At 44.4% G+C, this 22,804-nt stretch overlaps 1 protein-coding gene across 1 annotated transcript in view; it reads right to left on the bottom strand.

Annotated features, from left to right (window-relative positions):
* Nucleotides 1-22,541, bottom strand: part of LHFPL3 (LHFPL tetraspan subfamily member 3) — a 189,714-nt gene extending 167,173 nt beyond the window's left edge. The window contains exon 1 of the mRNA XM_068400606.1: nucleotides 22,079-22,541. Coding sequence (XP_068256707.1) covers nucleotides 22,079-22,541 — 463 coding nt within the window. The remainder of the gene's footprint in view (nucleotides 1-22,078) is intronic.
* Between the last annotated feature and the right edge of the window lie 263 nt (nucleotides 22,542-22,804).

Raw genomic sequence — 22,804 nt, 5'->3', positions numbered from 1 at the left:
CCCCCACCACTCTCCTTACTCCCACCAATCTGCTCCCCAGAGAGTGAATCAATGACTAACATGCAGACCAGTAAGTTCAACAGCCGTCACTGGATCTCTTCTCTCTTAATTGTCTAATCATTTCTGAAGCAACCTGTGTTTCTGCTTTCCACATCCTTTGGCAACAAACTTGATAAATTTCACCCTGTATTGCCACACCAGCATCACAGCACCGTGTTCCGCACCCTGCAGGGATGGGGAGAAGGACCAGTTTGGTTCCTGATGGCGGTACTCCCCAACCAGCTTTCTGTGTCCTATTATAAAAGGAGGAAGAGGCTGGATGTGCTATGCACCATGTTCAAACCACAATTTGGGACAATCTTCTGCTGTTCTGTTCTCTGACCTAAAATACAAATAACCAACAGAAACAGAATATTGCACTGAAGAGCTGAGGAGCTTTCCAAGAGGCAACATAAGAACACGCCCTCCTTCCATTTCTAGTGAGCTGTCCTCTCCGTGGGACATCCATACCTTCACTTCCCCACCTCATGGGAGACCTCACAGAAGACAAGATCAAGTCACCTGGAGGTAAAATGAAGGCTGACAGAAAGCTGTACCAGTCACAATAAACTTCAGGGGATGGGTACAAGCTGGGTTAATGTGCAGCCCTCCACCAGGAAGAGCACCTCCTCATGTACCTCTTCGTGGACACTCCTGCAGAGTTCTCTTCCCCCTGCCAGTTGTCAGCAGCCATGTTTGCATAACCTGAGCTAGATGCTACAGTCATCCCAGTTACTCCTTGTGCAAGTGTGCTTGCTCTGTACAGTCACCATAGCTAAATGAATCAGGGGAGCACCCTGTAACGAGCCCTCGTCAGCTCCTCTGGGCATGAACACTTTATTCTCATGCATTTTAGGCCACAAATTGGAGATGACAGCAAAGTAATCAGGAGAGTATCATGCTGTGCCTCCTAAATTCTCCTGGGCCTCCACTGATTATATACGAGAAATCCAGGCAGACATGGAATTAAATCACTTCCCTTACGTTGGACTAGCTGAAGCTGTTCCTTAAATGACAGATTGCTAACAGCTCCCTTAATGACATCACCCAATATGTCATAAAATTTGCTGCCAACACTATGGATTTTTTTTTTCCCCCAGCCAGAAGCATTCCCTGGCTGTGGAGCAGAAGTTTCATCAACAAAATGTGGCTCAAGAAATAACCTACAAAGGGTTCTCAGTGCATAAGGTAAGTACCACCCAAAAACTCATTGAAGAATAAAATTATCCTTCTTGGCACTGCTTTCCTGGAACAGTGCCCCATGTCAGATTTCTCTAAGTGTTTGTGATTGAAATTATCCATCCACCATCTCTGCAGGTAGCACTAAAACTCACAGCTCAGGAATAGTATCCAGATCTTTGCCAGATTACTACCCTTGGGTGAAAACGGTTATCTTCTCATTGCTTTCGTGCTTTTTGGAAGGAAACCCTTCCCGGATGGGTATTAGAATTAAAGAAGAAACAGATATAGCTGTAGCGCAATAGCAAGGATTATTTACCTGGAGTTTCACTATTATCCCTTTACTTCGAGGCTCACATCAGTTTTTCTGTCAGAACTGTAAGTAAAGTGACAACCAGAGCATACATAGCATGAACAGCCTTTGAGAATTTCTAAGAGACAATTTGCAGGTTTTTCTCTATTCTTCAGACACCAGGAATCTAGCTTGCGGCAATGCACCACAAATGACTACCCATTTGCTTTTAAAATGTCACAGTGGAACCCACTTAGGCAGCCATCAACCATGACTGCACAAAGGGTGCTTAATTACCCATTCCTGTAATTCTGTGCTACCTGCATTTTCTCATGAGCATGCCCTATGCGAGAATTAGCACAGTTGCACAGACTGTTTACAAAAAGGGCAACTATATTTCTAAGAAAAAGACTTCAGTAAGTGGAGCCAATAGTGAAGGAGAAAGTCCTCCTTCTTTCTCGAGACTTAAACTAAATTCTGATTTATAGTGGAGAGCACTGAAAGTCTCCACGATTTGGTCCTTCTGATCAAGGTGAGGTTGCTCCTCTCCACCCAGTTATAGAAAATCAGTGTTGGCTGATGTTTCCCTAAGTCACTCTGGAGACAGACCCTCTCTGTGTATGCCATCTTTCCTGCATGCCACCATCTATCCACTGAAAGTCATAGCTGAACAATGAGAATACGTACAGGAAGAAGAAAAACGTGAAATGCTAAATCTTGTGGGAACTTAAAGCTAGTGCACTCATCTGCACGGTCCCAGGATGTGGGTTGAATATCTTTGGTAACTCCTTGGGTATCAACTGCACTTCTGTTCCCTGCAACAATTCTTGCCAACAGAAAACTCTACTGCATGCCAGTATGCTGGTGATGCTGAAAACCAGTGGTCTGAACAATCTGTCACTCATGTAAGTTCAAAAGAGAATCACTGCGGTGGCACTCGCTGGCACTGTGAGTAAATGAGCCATGAGCTATATATCTGGATATGCTGCAGTTCTTTTCTGAAGGTAAAAGCAAGTCAAAAAGGAAGTGTAACACTGCTGAATGCTGAAGTGACCAAATAAATAGGATCAGCTAAACCTTATCTGTCAGTCATTCCTCCCAGTATGAAAGCAGTCCTCTCAAGCCTGCCCATGATGATCACGGCCTCAGTACTTGTTTGGGTTCCTGAACTGATGCATTTCAAGCTATGTCATCTGCTTATGTTATCCAGTCATTTTGGCCTTGTCATCAAAGGGAAAAACCTGGTTTGGCCAAGTGTGTTGCATCACATGTACTTCCAGTGCATGGAATGAAATGATAAAATAATTCCCATGAATTCTGTTCTCAAATTCAGAACTGCACTGCCATGACTGCAAAGTGACAGATGTCAAAACCGAGCTGAGTACCTCATTAATGCAGAGATAAACACACAGAATATGTTGTTTGGGATGACAACCCAGCGTGTTTATATATGTACGCCACTATTTATCGTCCTACAGATGGTTGCTCACAGTGATGTACATTCACAAATACGTTTAATTTTCTTTTTCCTATTCTAGGTAATTACCATTTTTCCTTGTTTACACTGGTTACTACTAAGATGGCCTAGAGATCTCTGAGTTTTTCTAAGGGTGAGGGGTCATGTTGCACAAAGAAGACCCAGAATCTGCATGCAATCAGTTCTTTGCAGTAATAACAGCCCATGCCCGTAGAGCGTTTTTTAAGGAGTTATCTCACTCTCATTTTACAGCCGGCAGAACTCAGAGAGGTGAAATGACTTACCCAAGATCACACAGCAGGCTCTGTTCAGTACACAGTTACTATTGTTGCAAATTGGGTAGCTCATCAGGCTTATGCTACTCACACCACTCAAACAAAATTCAAACAATAATTGTTATTTTTACTGCAATTTGCATGGCAGTCAAGGCTGGAGGCCACAATCAGGATTCAGCTTATGTTGGGCTCTGTTCAAACATCAAACCAAATTCAGTCCCTGCTCCAGGAGAGCTTGCAGTCTCAGTACGGACATAATTCTGTGGGAACACAAAACGTGATGGAGAGGAAGGGACAGAAGGCAGCAACATGAATGTAAGGTTTCACATTGTTTTGGGTAACTGTGAAGTTTGGAATCACAAAATCACAGAATGTTAGAGATTGGAAGGGACCTCGAAAGATCATATAGTCCAATCCCCCTGCCGGAGCAGGATTGCCTAGACCATATCATACAGGAACGCGTCCAGGCGGGTTTTGAATGTCTCCAGAGAAGGAGACTCCACAACCTCTCTGGGCAGCCTGTTCCAGTGTTCGGTCACTCTCACCGTAAAGAAGTTTTTCCTCATATTTATGTGGAACCTCCTGTGTTCCAGCTTGCACCTATTGCCCCTTGTCCTGTCAAGGGATGTCACTGAGAAGAGCCTGGCTCCATCCTCATGACACTTGCCCTTTACATATTTATAAGCATTAATGAGGTCACCCCTCAGTCTCCTCTTTTCCAAGCTAAAGAGACCCAGCTCCCTCAGCCTCTCCTCATAAGGGAGATGTTCCACTCCCTTAATCATCTTCGTGGCTCTGCGCTGGACTCTCTCTAGCAGTTCCCTGTCCTTCTTGAACTGAGGGGCCCAGAACTGGACACAATACTCCAGATGCGGCCTCACCAGGGCAGAGTAGAGGGGGAGGAGAACCTCTCTCGACCTGCTGACCACACCCCTTCTAATACACCCCAGGATGCCATTGGCCTTCTTGGCCACAAGGGCACACTGCTGGCTCATGGTCATCCTGTTGTCCACTAGGACCCCCAGGTCCCTTTCCCCTACGCTGCTCTCCAACAGCTCTGCCCCCAACTTGTACTGGTACATGGGGTTGTTCTTGCCCAGATGCAGGACTCTACACTTGCCCTTGTTATATTTCATTAAATTTCTCCCCGCCCAACTCTCCAGCCTGTCCAGGTCCCTCTGAATGGCTGCGCAGCCTTCCGGCGCGTCAGCCACTCCTCCCAGTTTTGTGTCATCAGCGAACTTGCTGACAGTGCACTCTATTCCCTCATCCAAGTCATTAATGAATATATTGAATAGAACTGGTCCCAGTACCGACCCTTGAGGGACTCCGCTAGACACAGGCCTCCAACTGGACTCTGTCTTATTGATCACCACTCTCTGGCTTCTTTCCTTCAGCCAGTTCACAATCCACCTCACTACCCGATCATCCAGACCACACTTCCCCAGTTTAGCTGCGAGGATGCTGTGGGACACCGTGTCAAACGCTTTACTGAAATCGAGATAGACCACATCCACAGCTTTACCATCATCTATCCACCGGGTAACATCCTCATAAAAGGCTATCAAGTTGGTTGAGCATGACTTCCCGTTGGTGAAGCCATGTTGAGTGCCCCTAATGATCCCCCTATCCTTGATGTGCCTAGAGACAGCACCAAGGACAAGTTGTTCCATCACCTTTCCGGGGATGGAGGTGAGGCTGAACGGTCTATAGTTACCCGGGTCCTCCTTCTTGCCCTTTTTGAAGACTGGAGTGACATTCGTTTTCCTCCAGTCCTCAGGCACCTCTCCTGTTGCCCACGACTTAGCAAAGATGATGGAGAGTGGCCTAGCAATGACTTCCGCCAGCTCCCTCAGCACCTGCGGGTGCATCCCATCAGGGCCCATGGATTTATGGATGTCCAGATTGCTTAATTGGTCCCTGAACCAGCCCTCATCAACCAAGACAGATTCCTCCTCTATCCTGACTTCTTCTGAGGCCTCAGGGGTCCGGGGCTCCTCAGGACAGCCTCCAACAGTATAGACAGAGGCAAAGAAGGCATTCAGTAACTCCGCCTTCTTTTTATCCTCTGTCTCCAGGGCCCCCACCTCATTCATCAGTGGGCCTACATTGCCTCTAGTGTTGGCTTTACCTGCAATGTATTTGAAGAAGCCCTTTCTGTTGTCCTTGACCTCTCTTGCAAGGTTTAATTCCAAGGAGGCCTTAGCTTTCCTAGTTGCCTCCCTACATCCTCTGACAACAGACTTCTATTCCTCCCAAGTGGCCAGCCCCTCCTTCCATGATCTGTACACCCTCTTCTTCCACTTGAGTTTGCCCAGCAGTTCCCTGTTTAACCATGCAGGTCTCCTGGTACCCTTCCTTGACTTCCTGCTTGTTGGGATGCTCTGATCTTGAGCTCGGAAGAAGCAGTCCTTGAATGCTAACCAACTATCTTGGGCCCCTTTACCTTCTAGTACCCTGTCCCATGGGATTTCCCCTAGCAATTGCTTGAAAAGGCCAAAGTTGGCCCTCCTGAAGTTCAGGGTTGTGATTCTGCTAGCTATTCTGTTCCTGCCACATGAGATCCTGAACTCTACCATCTCATGGTCACTATAACCAAGGCTGCCCTCAACCTTCACCTCTTCAACCAGACCCTCCTTGTTAGTGAGGATAAGATCCAGCAGCGCTCCTCTCCTAGTTGGCTCATCCACCATTTGCATCAGAAAGTTATCATCAATGCACTGGAGGAACCTCCTGGACTGAGGATGGCTGGCTGAGTAGGCCTCCCAGCAAATATCAGGGTAGTTGAAATCCCCCATGACAACCAGGCCCTGTAATTGCGAGACTGCTCTCAGCTGCCTGTAGAAGGCCTCATCACCCTCCTCATCCTGATCCAGTGGCCTGTAATAGACACCCACAACAGTATCACCCCTGCCAGCCTGCCCCTTAATTCGCACCCACAAACTCTCAACTCGCTCCTGATCCGCCCCTGGACAGAACTCAGTACATTCTAGCTGCTCACTCACATAAAGAGCAACTCCACCACCTCTCCTTAGCGGCCTGTCTTTCCTGAACAGGACATAGCCATCCATGACCACATTCCAGTCATGCGAGGCGTCCCACCAAGTCTCTGTAATTGCCACTAGATCATAGCCCCCCGACCGAACACGGATTTCCAGCTCCTCCTGTTTATTCCCCATGCTGCGTGCATTGGTGTACAGGCATTTCAGGGCGCGAGCTGAGCACACCGATTTCACCCCAGGGGGATGGGAGGCCTCCTGGTCTACCTCAACACTAGAGCGTTGCCCCAGTGGTGCAAGCCCAGCTACTACCCCAGGAAGTGTATTATTACTTGAATTATTTAGGTGGGTAAGAAATATAAGCACGTTACTGACAGCCACCTGTCTAGTTACTTAGGTAGCAGTTTATCTCCATAATTTTAATTGCACACACGCTTTACTTTCACTCCTGTGGTCTTTGATTACACTGCCAGACAGCAACGGATCCTGCTATTCACTCTTCGGGGGACTGACTCACACTGCACTAACCCCACACTTACATTACACTGTACTTTCTAAAGAGTGATATTATACTTAATTTTACAACTCCCTCTCTAATCTGCTGCTAGGGCATGCTTGCTGTAGACGTTTTTATACGATATGTGCTTATACATTTTACAGCACGTGACAATATGGTACACTAGCTATAAGCTCATGAAATCACTCATGCTAACTTTTATAAAAGCTCTGCAGTAGTATAATATCTATTAACTCCCACCTTACCGTCTGTCACTGCAACCTAATGTGGCTCCATGCTAGCAGCATGTTATGTACCAAATGACCATACAGCCATTCCTCTTTAAAAGGAGGTACAGCATTGATTGCACAAGGCTCGCTTTATGTTTGCATCATAAAGACAAATTTTCTCTTCTTGTGGAGTCACACTGCGTTTCATCTGATGGTACAGCAGGACACTGAACACCAGAAGTGTGCAGTGAGATTTCAATATAATGTCATACAATATAGGAATAATAGCTCCTCTACTACTGAACAGCATAGACATAATGGGATTATTTGCAAGAGTAAGATTGCTCAGTACCAAGTCAGGATTGCTGAACGGTCCTTAGAAGTTAACCCAGTTAGTTTTCTGGTATGCATCTGCTACCCCATTATTTATTATAATTAATGTATTTGTATAAATACTGAAAAAGGGTATACAGGAAACATTTGATTGACATCTGTAACCTCAGATGGGTGGGTATTTTTTCTGGATTTCAATTAAGCCAAGCATTTAAAACATGTTTCCAACCCATGAAAGCATGTGCTTAAATCCTTTGCTCAGCTGATGGAGTCTCTTGAAACAAACGGGCAGCTTTTCACTGACGCTAACAGATTCTAGATCAGCACAATAATACCATAATGTACTCCAGAAGAGCTTGAGAAATCACAATTTAAATACACTATTTTACAGAACAAAAGAATGAACATTCATTTACAATGACTTTCCTTGCTCCTCTTCTCAACTGGCTAAATCCACATACAAAGTAATGACCTATCAGAATGTCTGTTGAGGATACAGGATCAAAAACTACGGCATTGCAGAACTTACATAAAAAATACTAATGCAATTTCATTTTAGACTACTGAAACTTTTCAGAAAATGATGTTAGGTACACATTACTACCTGCATTTATTCCTCTCTGACAGGTATCACTGAAGCTCAGCAGAACTGAGGTATTTACTTAAATGATTAGAACCTGACTTTAGTACTATGATAAATGGAAGCAATAAATAACAACAGCTTTGTTTAGCAATTGTCGATGCCTATTTTGCAGCTCTTCATACACTATCCACTAATCTCCTTCAGCATCAGGTAATTCAAATTCCTTTATCACATTTCTGATACCTGCACTTATGACACTGCGGCTTTGTTTTGATCCCAGGCCAAAGTACATTAAGAAGGAACTATGATTGACAGTATATCGCTAATTTAGAACAAAATACTTGTTTAATCATCCATAAACTCAACTTTATAAACCCAAGACACAGGCAAGCCTAATTTAATAAAATCCAATGTGTGAAAGCATAGCCTGTGCCTGCATTAGCAAGTTGTGTATTGCAATAGAGTGGATCTAAGAAGTGAAACAGCACTTAAGTCCTAATCCACAATGCATGTGCTTCAGAAGTTTCACCTTGGGCCAGCCCTAGTCTGGTCCTGTGGAAGGCAGCCACATTACTGGTAGAAGTGCATCAGTGTACTCCTGGAGGACATCTGGTTCAGATTATTTAGAAAGAAACCCAGTTTGCATATCCCAAGACTGCTCCACAATGTGAATCAAAGTGTACCAAGTTGGGACAACTGGAAGATTAACTTCAAAAATGCACTCCTGATCAAAACTAAAACACTCTTACAATCAGCCCCATGGATGGTCCCCTTGCAGACCACTGGCCAAAGCAGGCAGCTTTAGCTGGCTGCACAGGCACTCAGACAACTCCAGGATCCCTGAAGGCTTATCCAGATCACAGAACAGCTGTGCCACCCATGCATGGTGGCTCCATTCAGAGCAGCTCATATCCAGGGCTAATTAGGTGCCTGAGAACAGGCTGACTTCATAATCACAGAGGGTGGGATTCAGCTCCAGACTGCGAAACCTAAATGAAAGTGGTTTACAGGCAAGCTAAGAGTGTAAGTTAGGGTTTGATTCACTCACCAGCACGTTGGTGCCTAACGCCACTTGAGCTGTTCTATCACTTGTGAGACTTCTATATGTAGATGACAGAGAACGTATAGAAGACCTGTGTCCTTCTGGAAAAGCAGTTAGGGGTCAGACAGGATCCTTGAGGCATTTTAAGCATAGACACCTGGATATAGGCAACTGCTTGATGGCTTGGCCTCCACAGACAGACATCATATCCTAAGACCCTGAATACTCATGGATTCACTGCAGACACACTTGACTGGCCTTGCCAGAGCCACGTTAGGTCTGTCAAGGCCAATGGTGATACCACCCTTCTGCAGTCTGACAGGCTAAGCCAGATGTGTGTAGTGAGGTATTTCATTGCACGTTCTCTGGCACATCCCTGCTGTTGTATCTATGCTTACCCATCACCTGATGTACTGTAAAGTAAAACGGAGCTGTCTGTAGAAGTGTGCTTTGCATTTGGTTCAGACTTGATTTGGGAAAAAGCAGCCTCAAGGAAAAAAGATGCCTCTTGGGAAGAGACAAAGATGCAGTTACAATTTCCCAGACAACCTCACTCTTGCCTCGGCACAATTCCTCCGACATACCATACTCCATACAAATCCCTAACAGAAATTTTTAAGTATGCATACTGCATGTGATAGCTTTCATAGACATGTATGAGATTAAAGCGTTTCATTTGAAGCTCAGAGTGTGCCTTATGTACAGGTGCCTTATGTACAGTTGTTTGATGCCCTGAACACTCGTTTATCCCATTGACAAAGTGCTCCCTCCTCCCTCTCCCTCTCAAACAGCCACAACAGGAAGGAAAGGAGGCAGCAAGGATGGGACAGGGAACTCCCCCTTGCTCCGCTTCCCATCCTGCATGAGCAAGGACCACTTGATGAGCCCGTTCTTTCTACAACACCCAGTGCATTTGACACAAACCTATTCACACAAAAGATGAAGCATCCAGTAGCATATCAACAAGATGAAGAGAATTTACATGTTTCTTAGCTATTTAGGAAGATTGTTTATATAGCAGCATGGCATCACAAAATAATTATGTGCATGGAGAGATAACAAGGGACAACTTCTTCAGGAAACATCCTTAGCAAAACTAGATCTCAGGCTAGTCATAGAACTGATGATTTCTAAACTGTTTTTCCTGAAACCTTGGTATTTTAGAATATTTTACAGATTTATTTTTCAACTACTTTTACTTTTAAACATCAGTATTTAGCTGGTGTAAATTAAATTTTCTTAAAGGAAATTAAATATCCAAGTCACGTGAAAACACTGAATACAAAGGGAAAACGTGAAGCACATTACTGCAGCAGCTGTTGACACCGTTATACAGTTTTGCTGGGAATTCAAGGAAAACCCTTGCTTGTTTGGCCAGAATGCCAGGCAGGAATGGAGCCCCTCTTGACAGATCTACAGATCTTGGTCACCGTCTATTTTTAATCCTAGAAGGCATTGAGACAGGAGTGATACTGTTTAAAAAACACAACAAATGGGAGTAGAATAAAAGAGAGCATTCACCTGGATGAATCAGTTCTGAGAAACGAGAAAGAGAGGAACAAGGCATGCTGTTACAAACACTGCACTCTGTAATCTCTTTCAGATACTCATCTGTTTCCACAGAACAGCTTAGTATGTTACCAAATCTCCTCCCTTTAGAAAGTTGTTGCAAAACCTTGCTGCTCTAGTAGTTAGAAACCTTATTTTAATTTCCAGGCTGAAGTGATTTCTATCCAGATAATATCCATTTGTTCTTGTCCCACCATTAGCCACAAGTTTAAAATCGTTAGTTTTCACTCTACGGTCTGTGGACTCAGGAGGGGTTCGTAAACTACTACTGAGATTTCTAAAGTGTCATGAAGCAAAGCAGGCCTAGCAGGCTGTAATTTGCTCTAACAGTGCTACAGGGCATGTAGCATCATCTTTGGAGAAAGTTTAGGAAATCAAATCAAAGTGAAAATCACTGGCTTAAACAGTTCTTTTCCCTTCCTCTTGTTTTTTTAGCCCTTCCATGTGTTTTTAGACAGTAGTCATGGACATCTTATCAGCCTTCCTCTTTGTACTTTACACTAACTAAGCTTTCCTAGTTTTCCCCTTGCAAGAAATGTCACTGGTCACTGGTTTCCCTTTTTGCAGCTATTGCCGTCTCAGTCAGAATTGGACATCAGTGTCCAGAATCCCACATGAAATATCACAGTGCATCATGTTAATGACGTCAATGTTGCCCTAAATCAGTTGGAAATACTTCACGAAATACATGCCAGGATCACACATGCCCTCTTCACAGCAGCACTACATTGACATCCCATTGCCCTCCTTTGGTGAACAGATAGACTCAGGTCCTCTCTTCACTCATTGTTACCCGTCCTCAACTGCACGTCCTTGCATTCTGCACCCGTGAGTCCATGCCACCACTATCATCACCTCACTCCTCAAGGCTGACAAATGGTGAAGTGTCAGCTTGGAAATGACTGTTGGCGAGCCAGCTGATGATGCCATACTAACTGATGAACCCGATCAAATACAAATGCCTGACATGAACTACATGCAAGCGATTGTGGCTGGTAAGTCATCCGCATGTTTGGGCTATTCTGGACTACATTTTTCTAGTATAATCACCATGAATTGCAATTTCAAGCTTTTTATTTTACTGATGTTCTAATATAACTTCACCACTAACAGGAAGCCTAAATACTAAGACACAGCAACCAAGTAATAATTAACTTTCTTTAGAGGAACATAAAGCTACAAGGACGAATAATTTTATTTTCATAGAAAGTCTAATACTCCTCTCATGGAATTAATCTTAAAAGTTTGAATGAACTCTTCGCGAAGCTACACTGAATGTCTCTAAAGTAAAGACTCAATGCGTAATGGTTTCATAGTGTTCAAGGATGTATTAGTCAAGCTGAAGATACATGGGGAAAATCTACTTTGAAACACCCAGTCTACATCAGAGAGTAGATTAATTTATGATTCTTAGGCTCATGGATAACATTCTCCCGCTATCTCTAGGTGAAAAACTTTCTTGTGGCTTGTTCTACATTTTTGATCTCTTCTTCCTCTTGCCAAAGGTTACAAACATCTTTCTTTTTCAAGGTCATTACTAAGTCTAGTTTCAAAGCTAACTACACTTCATGCAAATTTTTCATCCACAGATTTTTTATTGTTAATTTAAACACAGAAAATCAGAAATTAATACTATGGCACTGAGTTGCAGTTATAAATTGGTTTAAATTAAAGGACTAAATCCAATGTCACCTTAGCTTTCCTGCACAGATAATTCTTGAGCTCCTCATTTTGAGACTTCACTACATTTTGGCTATGTCTACACAGCGCCAGGGAGCATTCCCAGGCATTGCAACTCAACTGCCTAGGCTATTAAATTGTTAGAATTGTCCCACAGCATGTGTCACAGGACTCTTTTTAGGCTATTCCAACTAGCAATCTTCCAAAATATTGCCAGGGCACAGTTTGCAAGTTAGGACATGCCAGGAATGGTTCCCAATAGTCAGTATGAGTCTGGTGACCCAGTTCTAGAAGGTAAAAAAATGTGATAGCATGGACACTGGCCAGTGTGCCAGCTGACTCCGCACCAGAGAGTGGTTCTGGACATGCCTAATTTGCAGGTACAGGCACAGCCACTGAACCCCTCTGCTGGGCCCTGGCAAGCTCAGGCGATGACTTGATATGGAAATGTCTGAGCCTAACTTTGAAGACTGTTAATCTCCAAGAAGCACAGGATCATTTATGTAGGTGTTTTATGCTTACACGCTGTCATCTGGGCTGTTGCAAAACAACCCTCTCCAAGACTCCTCTTGCCCACACCAAGAGACTCCACGTTACAAAGAGCTGAGGAGCATTCGCTTTCTGCGGCCACTCCAGAAGCCTGTTATTGCAGAGGAAGGGCAGGAGGCCAGACAGGAGGAAAATACGCTGCTGCTAGTCCACCCTCCTCCACTCCCTGCTAAAATCTTCCCTGATTTCAAGAGACTTTGTCCTGTTTTATTTACACTTCTGCTGCACACAAAGTTCACCACGACAAAAAAAGTATTGGAGGGCGGAGGTTGCAGAGGTACAGTCTAGCATGGCAGTACAAGACACATTCTGGCCATGTTAATCACATGAGATCACTCAGCTTATTCAGTGAACTTCTACAAGGTAAGGCGTGTGACTTTTGACTTGTAGCAGTAAACAAAAGAACCTCCCAAGGTTTCACAAGTAGCGTTTTCTAAGCCTCTCAACTCAGAATATTTCTCTTTGACCTTGCAAGTGCAGCATGTCTAGCTTTCTTCTCTACAAACTTTTCCTTTCTGAAAGATAACCAGAAAAATAAGGGAAGTGGAATGTGTGACAACTCATCAACTGTGTGTAATAATTTATTTCAAACCATTTATTCGGTAGCTCTCTTCTTCTGATGCAGTCTCAATTACTTGATTGAATAATATTCTCTGAAATAGCACATGATGTGCTTGTGTCAAAGAGGCTCTCCACAGAGGCCATCAGCTACCTTTTAAAATCAATGAAATTCATAAATTTGCATCTGGCTTCTCAAGGAGAAAATAAAGGAACCTTTTTCCCTGGTACGTATCACCTTCTCATTCTAAGGCCAGCTTGTTTCAAGTCTTCTGCATCTCTGAATGCCAACGGGAAGCGGGATAATATCTTTCTTAGAACAGATAGATCTTGAAGTCTATTATATTCCTCTTCTTAAGGATTCTAGCCATAATTCTCTCTTAGTAATTGGGATTTGCACACTGTTCCACACAGTAATGCATATTCTAGCTATTCACTCTGTCACGCTGCCACTGCATTTTTAACAATGCTGATAGCAACCGATGTTATCGAATTCTGCAGACCTTTCAGGCTCTAGGCTTGTTCATGTCTTTTTTTTCATTTCACCGTTTCTGAGCAAAAATGTTTTTATTTTTTCCTTTGTGATGCCTCACTACTGTGACCCTGTCATTCCTCACAGCTGGATCTTGTTAGTTTTCAAATATTGAGTCCACACTGTCTGATCACACCACAGATTTTCTGTTCTGATATGTTTGCTGTCTTTATGTTTGCAAGATCAAAGCTAATGCTGTTTATACCACAGTGCTAAAAAGGTTCACTCCTCAAAAGGTAAAATAAACTTAGTGTTTGAAATCTAGCCTTCTTTTATTCCATGCCTTCTACTGCTGATAATATCCGTGTTTCTCTTCCTCCTGGTTTCATTTTCCCATATAGCAATTTTCTTCATTAAACTTTTAGAAGGAGTTTTTGAAAGAACTCGGCAGCAGCCATATCCTATGCCAGTGAAGCCACTTCAGGTGCAAGAAAGTAGAGCTGTGCCAACACCAGCTGCTTTCCAAAACCCCCACGCCCACTTCTCTTTCCCAATAGTATTCAAGTTCTCAGCTCCCCACATTTCAATGGGGATCGCCTCAAAAGAGGCGATATTATCCTCTTTTAAATTCTCTCCCAGTTTCTTTTTCCTCTCCTTTCTTCCCTCCTATACATCTTTTTTTCAGTGAAATGGAATTCCTCCTCAAATTGCCTGGATAGCTTCATGCATTTCCTTTTATATCTTACTATTCTGTTATCTTAGTGTTTTTCAAACAGTGGATGGACCACAGCCCCCAGGATGTTCATAAAAGGCAATTGGGAGAGTTATAAGACGCTGAAATTTTTATTACACTCTAAACCAAAAGAAAATATCTCTTCAGCATTCCCAAAACACCTTTTTCCTTCAAAAACGAGTTTTGCTATCAAAATCTCAAATCACTCATACAAATAACTGATAGACACTTCTTACATGATACATTTTAGCCAGGTTCCCTCTGGGATCAAGACTGATGTGGCTGTGTGATTTTGAGCCTGATGACCAATTTCAACCAAATAGGACTGATACTACAAGCCTCCAAGATACTAAACTGCAAGTTTTCCAAAAAAGCTGGTTCCTAGGCAGAGCAGAAAGGATCCCAAATTCCCACCAGTGGAAAGACAGGGATAGTTTAATAAATATAGGTGGCAACTTGAGGACATCTGATCAACACACAAATAGCCTTCTGCTAGCTATAATGAACGCTATGTCCTTGTCAACTACAAAGATGAAGAGTCTGTGAGGAGTCAGAGTTTAGCTACCGAAGGCAAGGGATGATGGGATGCAGGAGAGGACTTGTGATATTGTGGGCACAGGGTATTTGGGGAAAGAAATGACTTGGAGAGGGGACACTGGGGCATAGCATTCCTCCCTCATTTCCACTGTTCACAGGATATACCTTTTACCTTCATTTTTATAGCCAAAGCATGAAATGCATGAAAATGTTTACTTCAAACAAAGTAATGAAACCAAAAAGGCTGCACAGCCCCATCACTCATTTCACCCACAACTTCCCAATAAAACTTTCAGTTCATCTTTCCAACCTACCCAGCTAACCTTCCCACTCACAATGGGACACGAGCACTTCCCAAGCCAGTATGGCAATACTCATCGCAGCCAGTGTGACAGCAGCAGGGCAGAGGCTACCATGAGGCACTCCCAGCCCAAGGATGAGGGAGGCACTGAGGATCTCTATTAAGCCCGACGGGAAACTTTCCTCTGGAGCCGAACGGACAGAAAATTGTATTTGCAGCATTCCTCCTCTGGGAAAAAGAAGCACATGCATCAGGCCTGCTTGCATTAGGACATGTCCTTACAGGCTTGATGGAGAGTCTATTTGTTGGTAAGCAGAGCACTCTGCTCTTTCCCTGCTCCCTGCCCACCCACACAGCTCCAGCACCCCATTTCCCCAAGACACATTCCTCATTTAACCATGGTCAGAGCCCTCAGTATCCCTGGATTTTTCAGAATTTTCTCCCCAAAGGTCCAACACCCACTACTGCTCACAGACCACTAAATAACCTCAGTTGCCTCACCCTGTGGGTGGGCTGAGGGGTGTTAATGCTCTTATTGAAGTCAGCATCAATGCTGAAACTCAGTTTAAAAAGCTGCTCTGTGTTCCTGGGCTTGCCTTCCTCTGCCTTTGGCGTCCTGTGGGCCTCCTGCTTTACAACTGGGCTACACGGTGGGAAAAAAAGCTGGCAGCAGTGTTGGTTAAGGTCCTTTCCTTCTGGTGAGTTAGGCTGTGCCTCTTAGAAAGAGGCACTCAATCTTAGGTAATGACTTTAAGTGAAGAAGAAACCACAGTAAAGATAATTAACAAATGAAACTTAACAGGTTACAAATGTATATACCTCACGGCTAATGCAAATTTGTGTAACTTCAGCTTCCAAACACAGCATTTGTCAAGTTAAGGAGCACTACACAACTTGAAATCTCCCCCCGTAGGTCGTCATACACCATCATCTGTCAATTTTTAATCTTCTTTTGAGTAGCAAGAAAATTCATCCTTTTAGCTCTTCTTCTTTCATTTATTTAAATCAGTCCTGAAACCCTTTCTACTTTGTACTTGACAGGGAGTCTTGACGGATGTTTGACCTGGACAGAGCAGGCCCGGGAACCACTGTGGGCAACGCCAGTCCCATTTTTTGCGTACATATTTAAGGACCACATTGGGCTTCTGAAGTGCAGCACTGCAGTGAGGGCTCACATGCAGATGCTCATCTACCACAGCCTCTAATTTCTCTTCTAAATAACCGTTTTCCATAAGACCTAATTTCCATAATTCTCCCACCAGCAAAGTTCAGCAGTCATAAATGCATATTACTCTCCCAACTAATTGTTAAGGATACTGAGGCTACAAACAAGATCCTTGTCCGACTCCACTAGACACCCTCCTCAAACACTGGTTCAAGACTGGGGTTTTTTCTAGCCCTCTGGAATTTACCCCTATACCAAGATCTGACGAACAGCAGTAACAAAGGGAGCAAGAGCATCAAGGTCAAGCCTTTTAAGACTCTTATATAAAAGTCACCTGGTCTTACAGACTCATTTCAAGTACAAAGGCAAACAACAACACAGCTGCAATGAAGAATTTCACCTTTTAATTCCAAAACAATTCCCTGTTTTAAATGAACTTTTAACTGGGGCATGTAATAAACTCTCTCCTACGGTTGCTTTGGCTCCAAAGAACTAGCCACTGAGTAATATGAAACCACTTTTAAAAACTGATTTAGAACAGCTCCAGGGAAGACCTGGGGAACCACAGAAAGACTGATGTCTGCACCACGTAAATCAGTAAGAACTATGAAAGACAACAGAGTATGACGGCACGTGCACAAACATGGCATATTTGTGCGATGAAAGGAAGTAAGGTAGGACCAACACACCTCTCTTAAGTCATTTTTCACAAAACTACTAGAGTTCTCCAAAGAAGTAAAAAATAATGAGTACCGTGGAAATTTTCGTTAACAAAGTCCACTTGGATTTCCAAAAGACATTTGATAAATCTGTCATTTGTAAGTCTTAAAAAAACTAAACCACCAGAGGATAAAAATAAATGTCCTTGCAAGGATAAATAATTAGAAACAGATGGTAGGAGAATACTGTCAATTTTCCAAGCGGAGAGAGGTCAATGGTGGAGTCCTGCAGGGATCTGTGCTGGAACTTGGGAGCTGCTCGCTTATTTATAAATGAGCTGGAAAACAGGGTAAATGGTGAGGTGACAAAGTTTGCTGCTGATATTCATTCAGGGTAGCTAATGTAAGGGCTGACTATGAAGGAAGACTTTACAATACCGAGTGACTAGGCAAGAAAAAGGCAAATTAAAAGTCAATGTAGATATAAACAAATATGAAGTCGTTTCTTTGAGGGGAAAAAAACTAACTACACAAAATGATGTGCTCCAAGGTGACTATTACCACTTCAGGACTGAGATCTTGGGGTTATAATAGGTAGTTCTGTGAAAACATCAGCCACTGCTCACTAACACTGAAAAAGGGAGTATTAGGAATTACTAGGAAAGGAACAAAGAGTGAAAGAGAGAATATTATTATGCCACTGTATAAATGGCTGGTTCTTCTGTCTTGAATATTGCCTGTAGTTCTGGTCCCACCACCTCTGAAAGGATCCAGTAGACTGGAAATGGCTGTGGGCAGAGCAGCAGGGATGATCACAGGCATGGTACAACCTAACGACTATAGAATGACTAAGAAGCCAAAGATTCATCAGGTCTCAGAAACAGGTAACTGAGGATACAGCAAAGGTACAATCAGGACAAGCACAGGGAAGGTCTCTGGGAGTCCCCTGTTCACAGACTCTTCCAATACATGAGCTGGAGGGATCAAATGAAATGGGCAGGTACAAGGTTTAAAACATAAAAAAACCCTAATGAATCTTCACACAACACATATTAAGCTGTGGAACTCCTTGCTCTGGGGTACTGTAAACACTAAAAGTTTACACAGGTTCAAAAAGTGACCAAAGTCATAAAAACGAAATTGCAGTGAGAGCTTTTAAAATCCCTGAACACAAGTGCTGGAGGACAGAGAGTACCAAGGGCAAAATGAGCGTTCGTTGCTCTGATGCTTCTGAGGGATCATGGTACAGACCACTGTTGGAGATCACTGGACTAGATGCATCTGTAGTACAAGAAAGTACAGAGGTTTTATGTTGTTTTGTTCAGCTGTGCTCCTATGGTGGGCATGGGCTTAGGCATCTCCTGAAAAACATATCTATTGGTTTCATCCTACTTGTTCATGGGACATTTCTATGCCTTTCTTTTGCTTTCTCTACTTTTCTCTTTCCTGTAACTTGCCATGTCCTAGTAAAGAAAAAAAGTAATGACAAATGGCTAGTAATAAAAAAAATCACAATGACAGAAGTGTTTAATTTATTTAACTTATAAAGGAAAAAATCTCAAGAAGTGTCTTTATTTGTGAGGTTCCTTGCAAACTTTAGATGCAGGGTAGTAAAGAGCACTAAAACCTCATTTCTAATGCTTTCACTAAGTGTTTGTGTTCATGCAGTTGCTCAAATTAGACAAGTGTACGTGCAAGTGCTTGTACATATAATTTTGAAATTGCAGAAGGGGAGACTAGAGGATGAAGAACAAGGCTGCCAGCACTGGCTCTCAAGATACCAAGTGTACCCTAACAGCAAGATGCACGTGGAACAAAAGCAGCAGCCTAAGCCATGTCAAAATCCTAAGGGAGTCTAATGTATGTTGTCCTCACGTACACAAAGGAAATAGCTTTGTTCGTAGGATTTTTCTGCTTAATTATGTCATAGACATTATTAGATAGCAACAAGGATTGAAAATGCATGTGTCCAAGATATTGTTTATCTTTTCCTTATTTAAAAAACACCTCTTCAAAACAAGAGCTATATCATGCTGACAATTTACAATGACTCATGCAGGACAGAATGTGATCAAAATCTTTCTTCTGAAGAAATCAGTTCCTAAGCTTTTATTCGCAATCCTAAATCAAGCATGATCCCACATCAAAAAACTTCTAAGGAGACTTAAATTACATCAATTTTAAGTATTATTATATGATCTAACTGAATGCTAACACTACTAAGCTACATAATAGCAAGCAAAATCAAAGCTATACTCTCATACTTGTTTATTTTACTACTTCAGGTTCAATTTTGTCCCTCTACTACACAGGACTACATGCATATGCAGATGACATTACTATATTGTCATTTGTTAGATAAGCATCTTAAGCTTATTATTGCCTGTTACTTATACTATCAAAACAGTAAAATAATAACAGAAGTAGGTCATATAGCTCATAGAAAACCTGTCAGAACTCATTATAACTCTCTTGTCCTGCACATTTTATTCCAAGTCATCCTTCTGTCCTACCACCATTGCTTTCTTCTTCAAAGGATGCAACCCGAACCAATATGGATTTTCTGGTAATTTTCTCTCCCTTTGAGGAAACTTTTTTGAGGTAAGACAGAAATAAACAGTCAGGTAAATGCTGAATTATGGTACAACATTCAGCAAACAACAAAGTCAGGCTCTTTCAATGTTCCAGTTCTTCCAGGGCATTCACGTACAAACCGAGAAAGATGGCCAATAACCACTTGGCTATACACGTATTCCCCTCTTATTTTAATTCTGGTGGTATGCAGTCTGAAAAGTTATTCTGCTGTTGACGTAAAACTCCTTTTGTTGACTTTTAATGCCAACAGTGCATCTACCAGCTTTGGAGATGACAAAAATTCTGTGTTATTTTGCCTAAAAACATATCTTCGGTGTCACACCTGCACACGTGCAGCACAGTATAGACTGGTTGGGCTCCTGTACATCAGCTGCATGCAGTGGTTTCTAAACATTATTATACACCTGTGCAGAAACACAGTAAAGGAATCAGATTCACTTTTATCTACCTTGCACTAGCTGCTGTTGGCGTGAAGCAGTGGAACCATATAAATAAGACACCATTATCTCTGGTGTTGGAAAGTGTAAGGGATTTGGAAATTGTGCTACTGCATACTGGACATGAACAAAACAGGCTGAGGATGCACCAAACCAGTGAATATTCTTTTCATGCCATCTTTTACCAGCGGAGCCATAAGGAGAGGAGACAGCTGAAAGCAAAGTCCTTACTGGAGCAGAGGAGACGTCAGTGGTGCAAAGATGAAAGAGTTTGCTCTGCCTGGAGCCAAGTGACATGACTGTGTACAATTAACAGGACCATATCAGAATGCGTGTTACTGTACAAAGTAGCTACCAGCATCAAAGAGGATTCCCAATGCAGAGATAATGAACCCAAACCCAGTCTCACTGGAATCGGGGAAAAAAATCTGCAAACCTCAAGTGACTGCAGATCAATCCTCAAGTGATAACGAAACCATACGGAAACTTAAGTGATGGAAACAGCATAAATATATATATAATACACATAAAAACAGCATCACAGAGAGAAATGGTTAAAGCTGCTTCATACAAACCAGAAATTTCCACTAAGCCTCACAGACTAGGTGGCAAATTGAATAATGTTGAAGCTGCTCAGCAAACAACTCAGAATTATTGCTCAGAAACTGAAATGAATGTAGGTCAATTAAGGGAACTGAAAAAGTGACAGTGAGCTGATTTTGGAGACATTTTGCTCTTTTTCCCTAACAGCTTACTCTTGCAAAGCCAAAACTTCCCAATTTCAGGGTTTTATCAGGTAGACAAGTAGAAAGCTTTGATTTTAGACTTTTTTTTTTTTAAATTATTGAAGACTTGAACTTTTCTATCTCACTAAAATGGATTTTATTACTATCTCAACTCTACAGACCATTCTTTTCCCCTCCTCTGCCTCCCAGCTGCATGCAAATCACCAGTTCTCTACTAATTCAGAGGGAAAGCTGTGTTGGAAAGGCAAAAAGGGATGTCCTGGTGTTCTCCCTCTCTCTTATCACGCGCTTTCCCCAGGGAGACACTGGATGTGATGGGGAAAGTCAAATGAAGTCAGGAGACCGTCTGAGTCAAAACCAGCAACTGAAATGAAATTTTTTTTCTTTACACTCCTCACATACCGAGGAAAACAAACCTTCTGAACAGGGGGAACAGACCCCAACCAAAACTCATGCATGTAGCATCCAGTGACCTCAGCTGCCCTTCCAGTTGGCCAGCAGAAGACCTCACCATCCCTGCCCACTGAACCGCAGTGGGCTCTGCCTTGACCAGGTGGAAACCTGGGCTCGGTACTAACCTTCAACAGGCTGGCACTTGCCTTCACCCACCGTCACCTGCTCGAGGTGTCTCCATGGCCCCCACTGCCATTTTCTCCTGACCTCTATCGACAGACCTAGCGCTGGAGGACAGCCTGGGGCTGCCGCTGCCCGCCAGCCCTCCCTGGGGCTGTTTGATGCTCACGGGTCGGTTCACAGGCCGAAGCCGGACAATTTCTCCGGGCAGCCCTGCTCCTCGGCGGGGTGTGAGGGGCCAAGGGCTGAGCCTGACCTCGGCCCACGCTCGGTACCCCCGCGGGCGGTGGGGCGGCCCGGGGCAGGCACCGGCCCCGCTCTGCAGCGCTGCTGAGGCGTCCCGGCCCCCCCCGCCCCCGAGCACCACCTGCCCCACGGGGCACCCCGGGCCGGCGCCGCCCGCCCCCGCCGCTCCCCCTACCCGCTCCCGGCCCGGGCGGCCGCCGGCGCCGCAAGTTTCCTCAGAGCCGCCCGTGTCCCCCGCGGGGCCGGGCTGGGCAGGGCCGGGCAGGGCGGCGCGGAGCTCCCCCGCAGGGCCGGGGCCGCTGCCCCCACTCACCCGAGGTCAGCTGCATCCAGGCACAGATCTTGTAGACGGTGGCTGTGTTGCAGAAGAAGAAGAGGATGAAGCAGACGATGCAAGCGATGATGAGCATCATCGAGAGCCCGATGAAGAAGGAGGCAGCTTTGAAGGCTCCCGAGGGCAGGCTGGAGAAGTCCGTGAAGCTGCCCCGGCAGGTGAGTTCCCGGCTGAAGCCGTTGCCGATGCAGTAGTGGAAGAGCCCGAAGTAGCCCGCCTGCGGGGTGTCCACGCCGTCCCCGATCCAGTAGGGCTGGATGAAGCACACCACGTTGACGATGGCAAAGCAGATCGTGAAGATGGCCCAGAGCACGCCGATGGCCCGCGAGTTCCGCACGTAGTTGGTGTGGTAGATCTTGGCCGCCTCCTGAGCCGGGAGCATCCCCGCTGCTGCCGCTCCTGACGAGCCTGTCGCCGCCGTCCCTGCAGCCGCTCCGGGCATCCTCACCGAGAAGATCCCCCCTCCCCTTCCTCCTCCTCCTCCTCCTCCTTCTTCTCCTCCTCCTCCTCCCCGCTCGCTCCGCTCGACGCGACGCGCTCTGCTGCCGCCACTGCGTGCGAGAGCCGACGAGCCCCTCCGCCGAGCTTCAGCGGCTCGGCGCCAGCAGCGGCAGCGGCAGCGGCGGCAGCACCAACATGGCCCGCCGCCGCCTATCGGGGCTCAGCGCTGCCGGCCGCCGCGCACCGCCCGCCCCGCAGCCCGCC

This window comes from Nyctibius grandis, chromosome 5 (assembly GCF_013368605.1).
Source record: "Nyctibius grandis isolate bNycGra1 chromosome 5, bNycGra1.pri, whole genome shotgun sequence".
NCBI lineage: Eukaryota > Metazoa > Chordata > Aves > Nyctibiiformes > Nyctibiidae > Nyctibius > Nyctibius grandis.
This window is presented reverse-complemented; position numbering and strand designations above follow the sequence as displayed.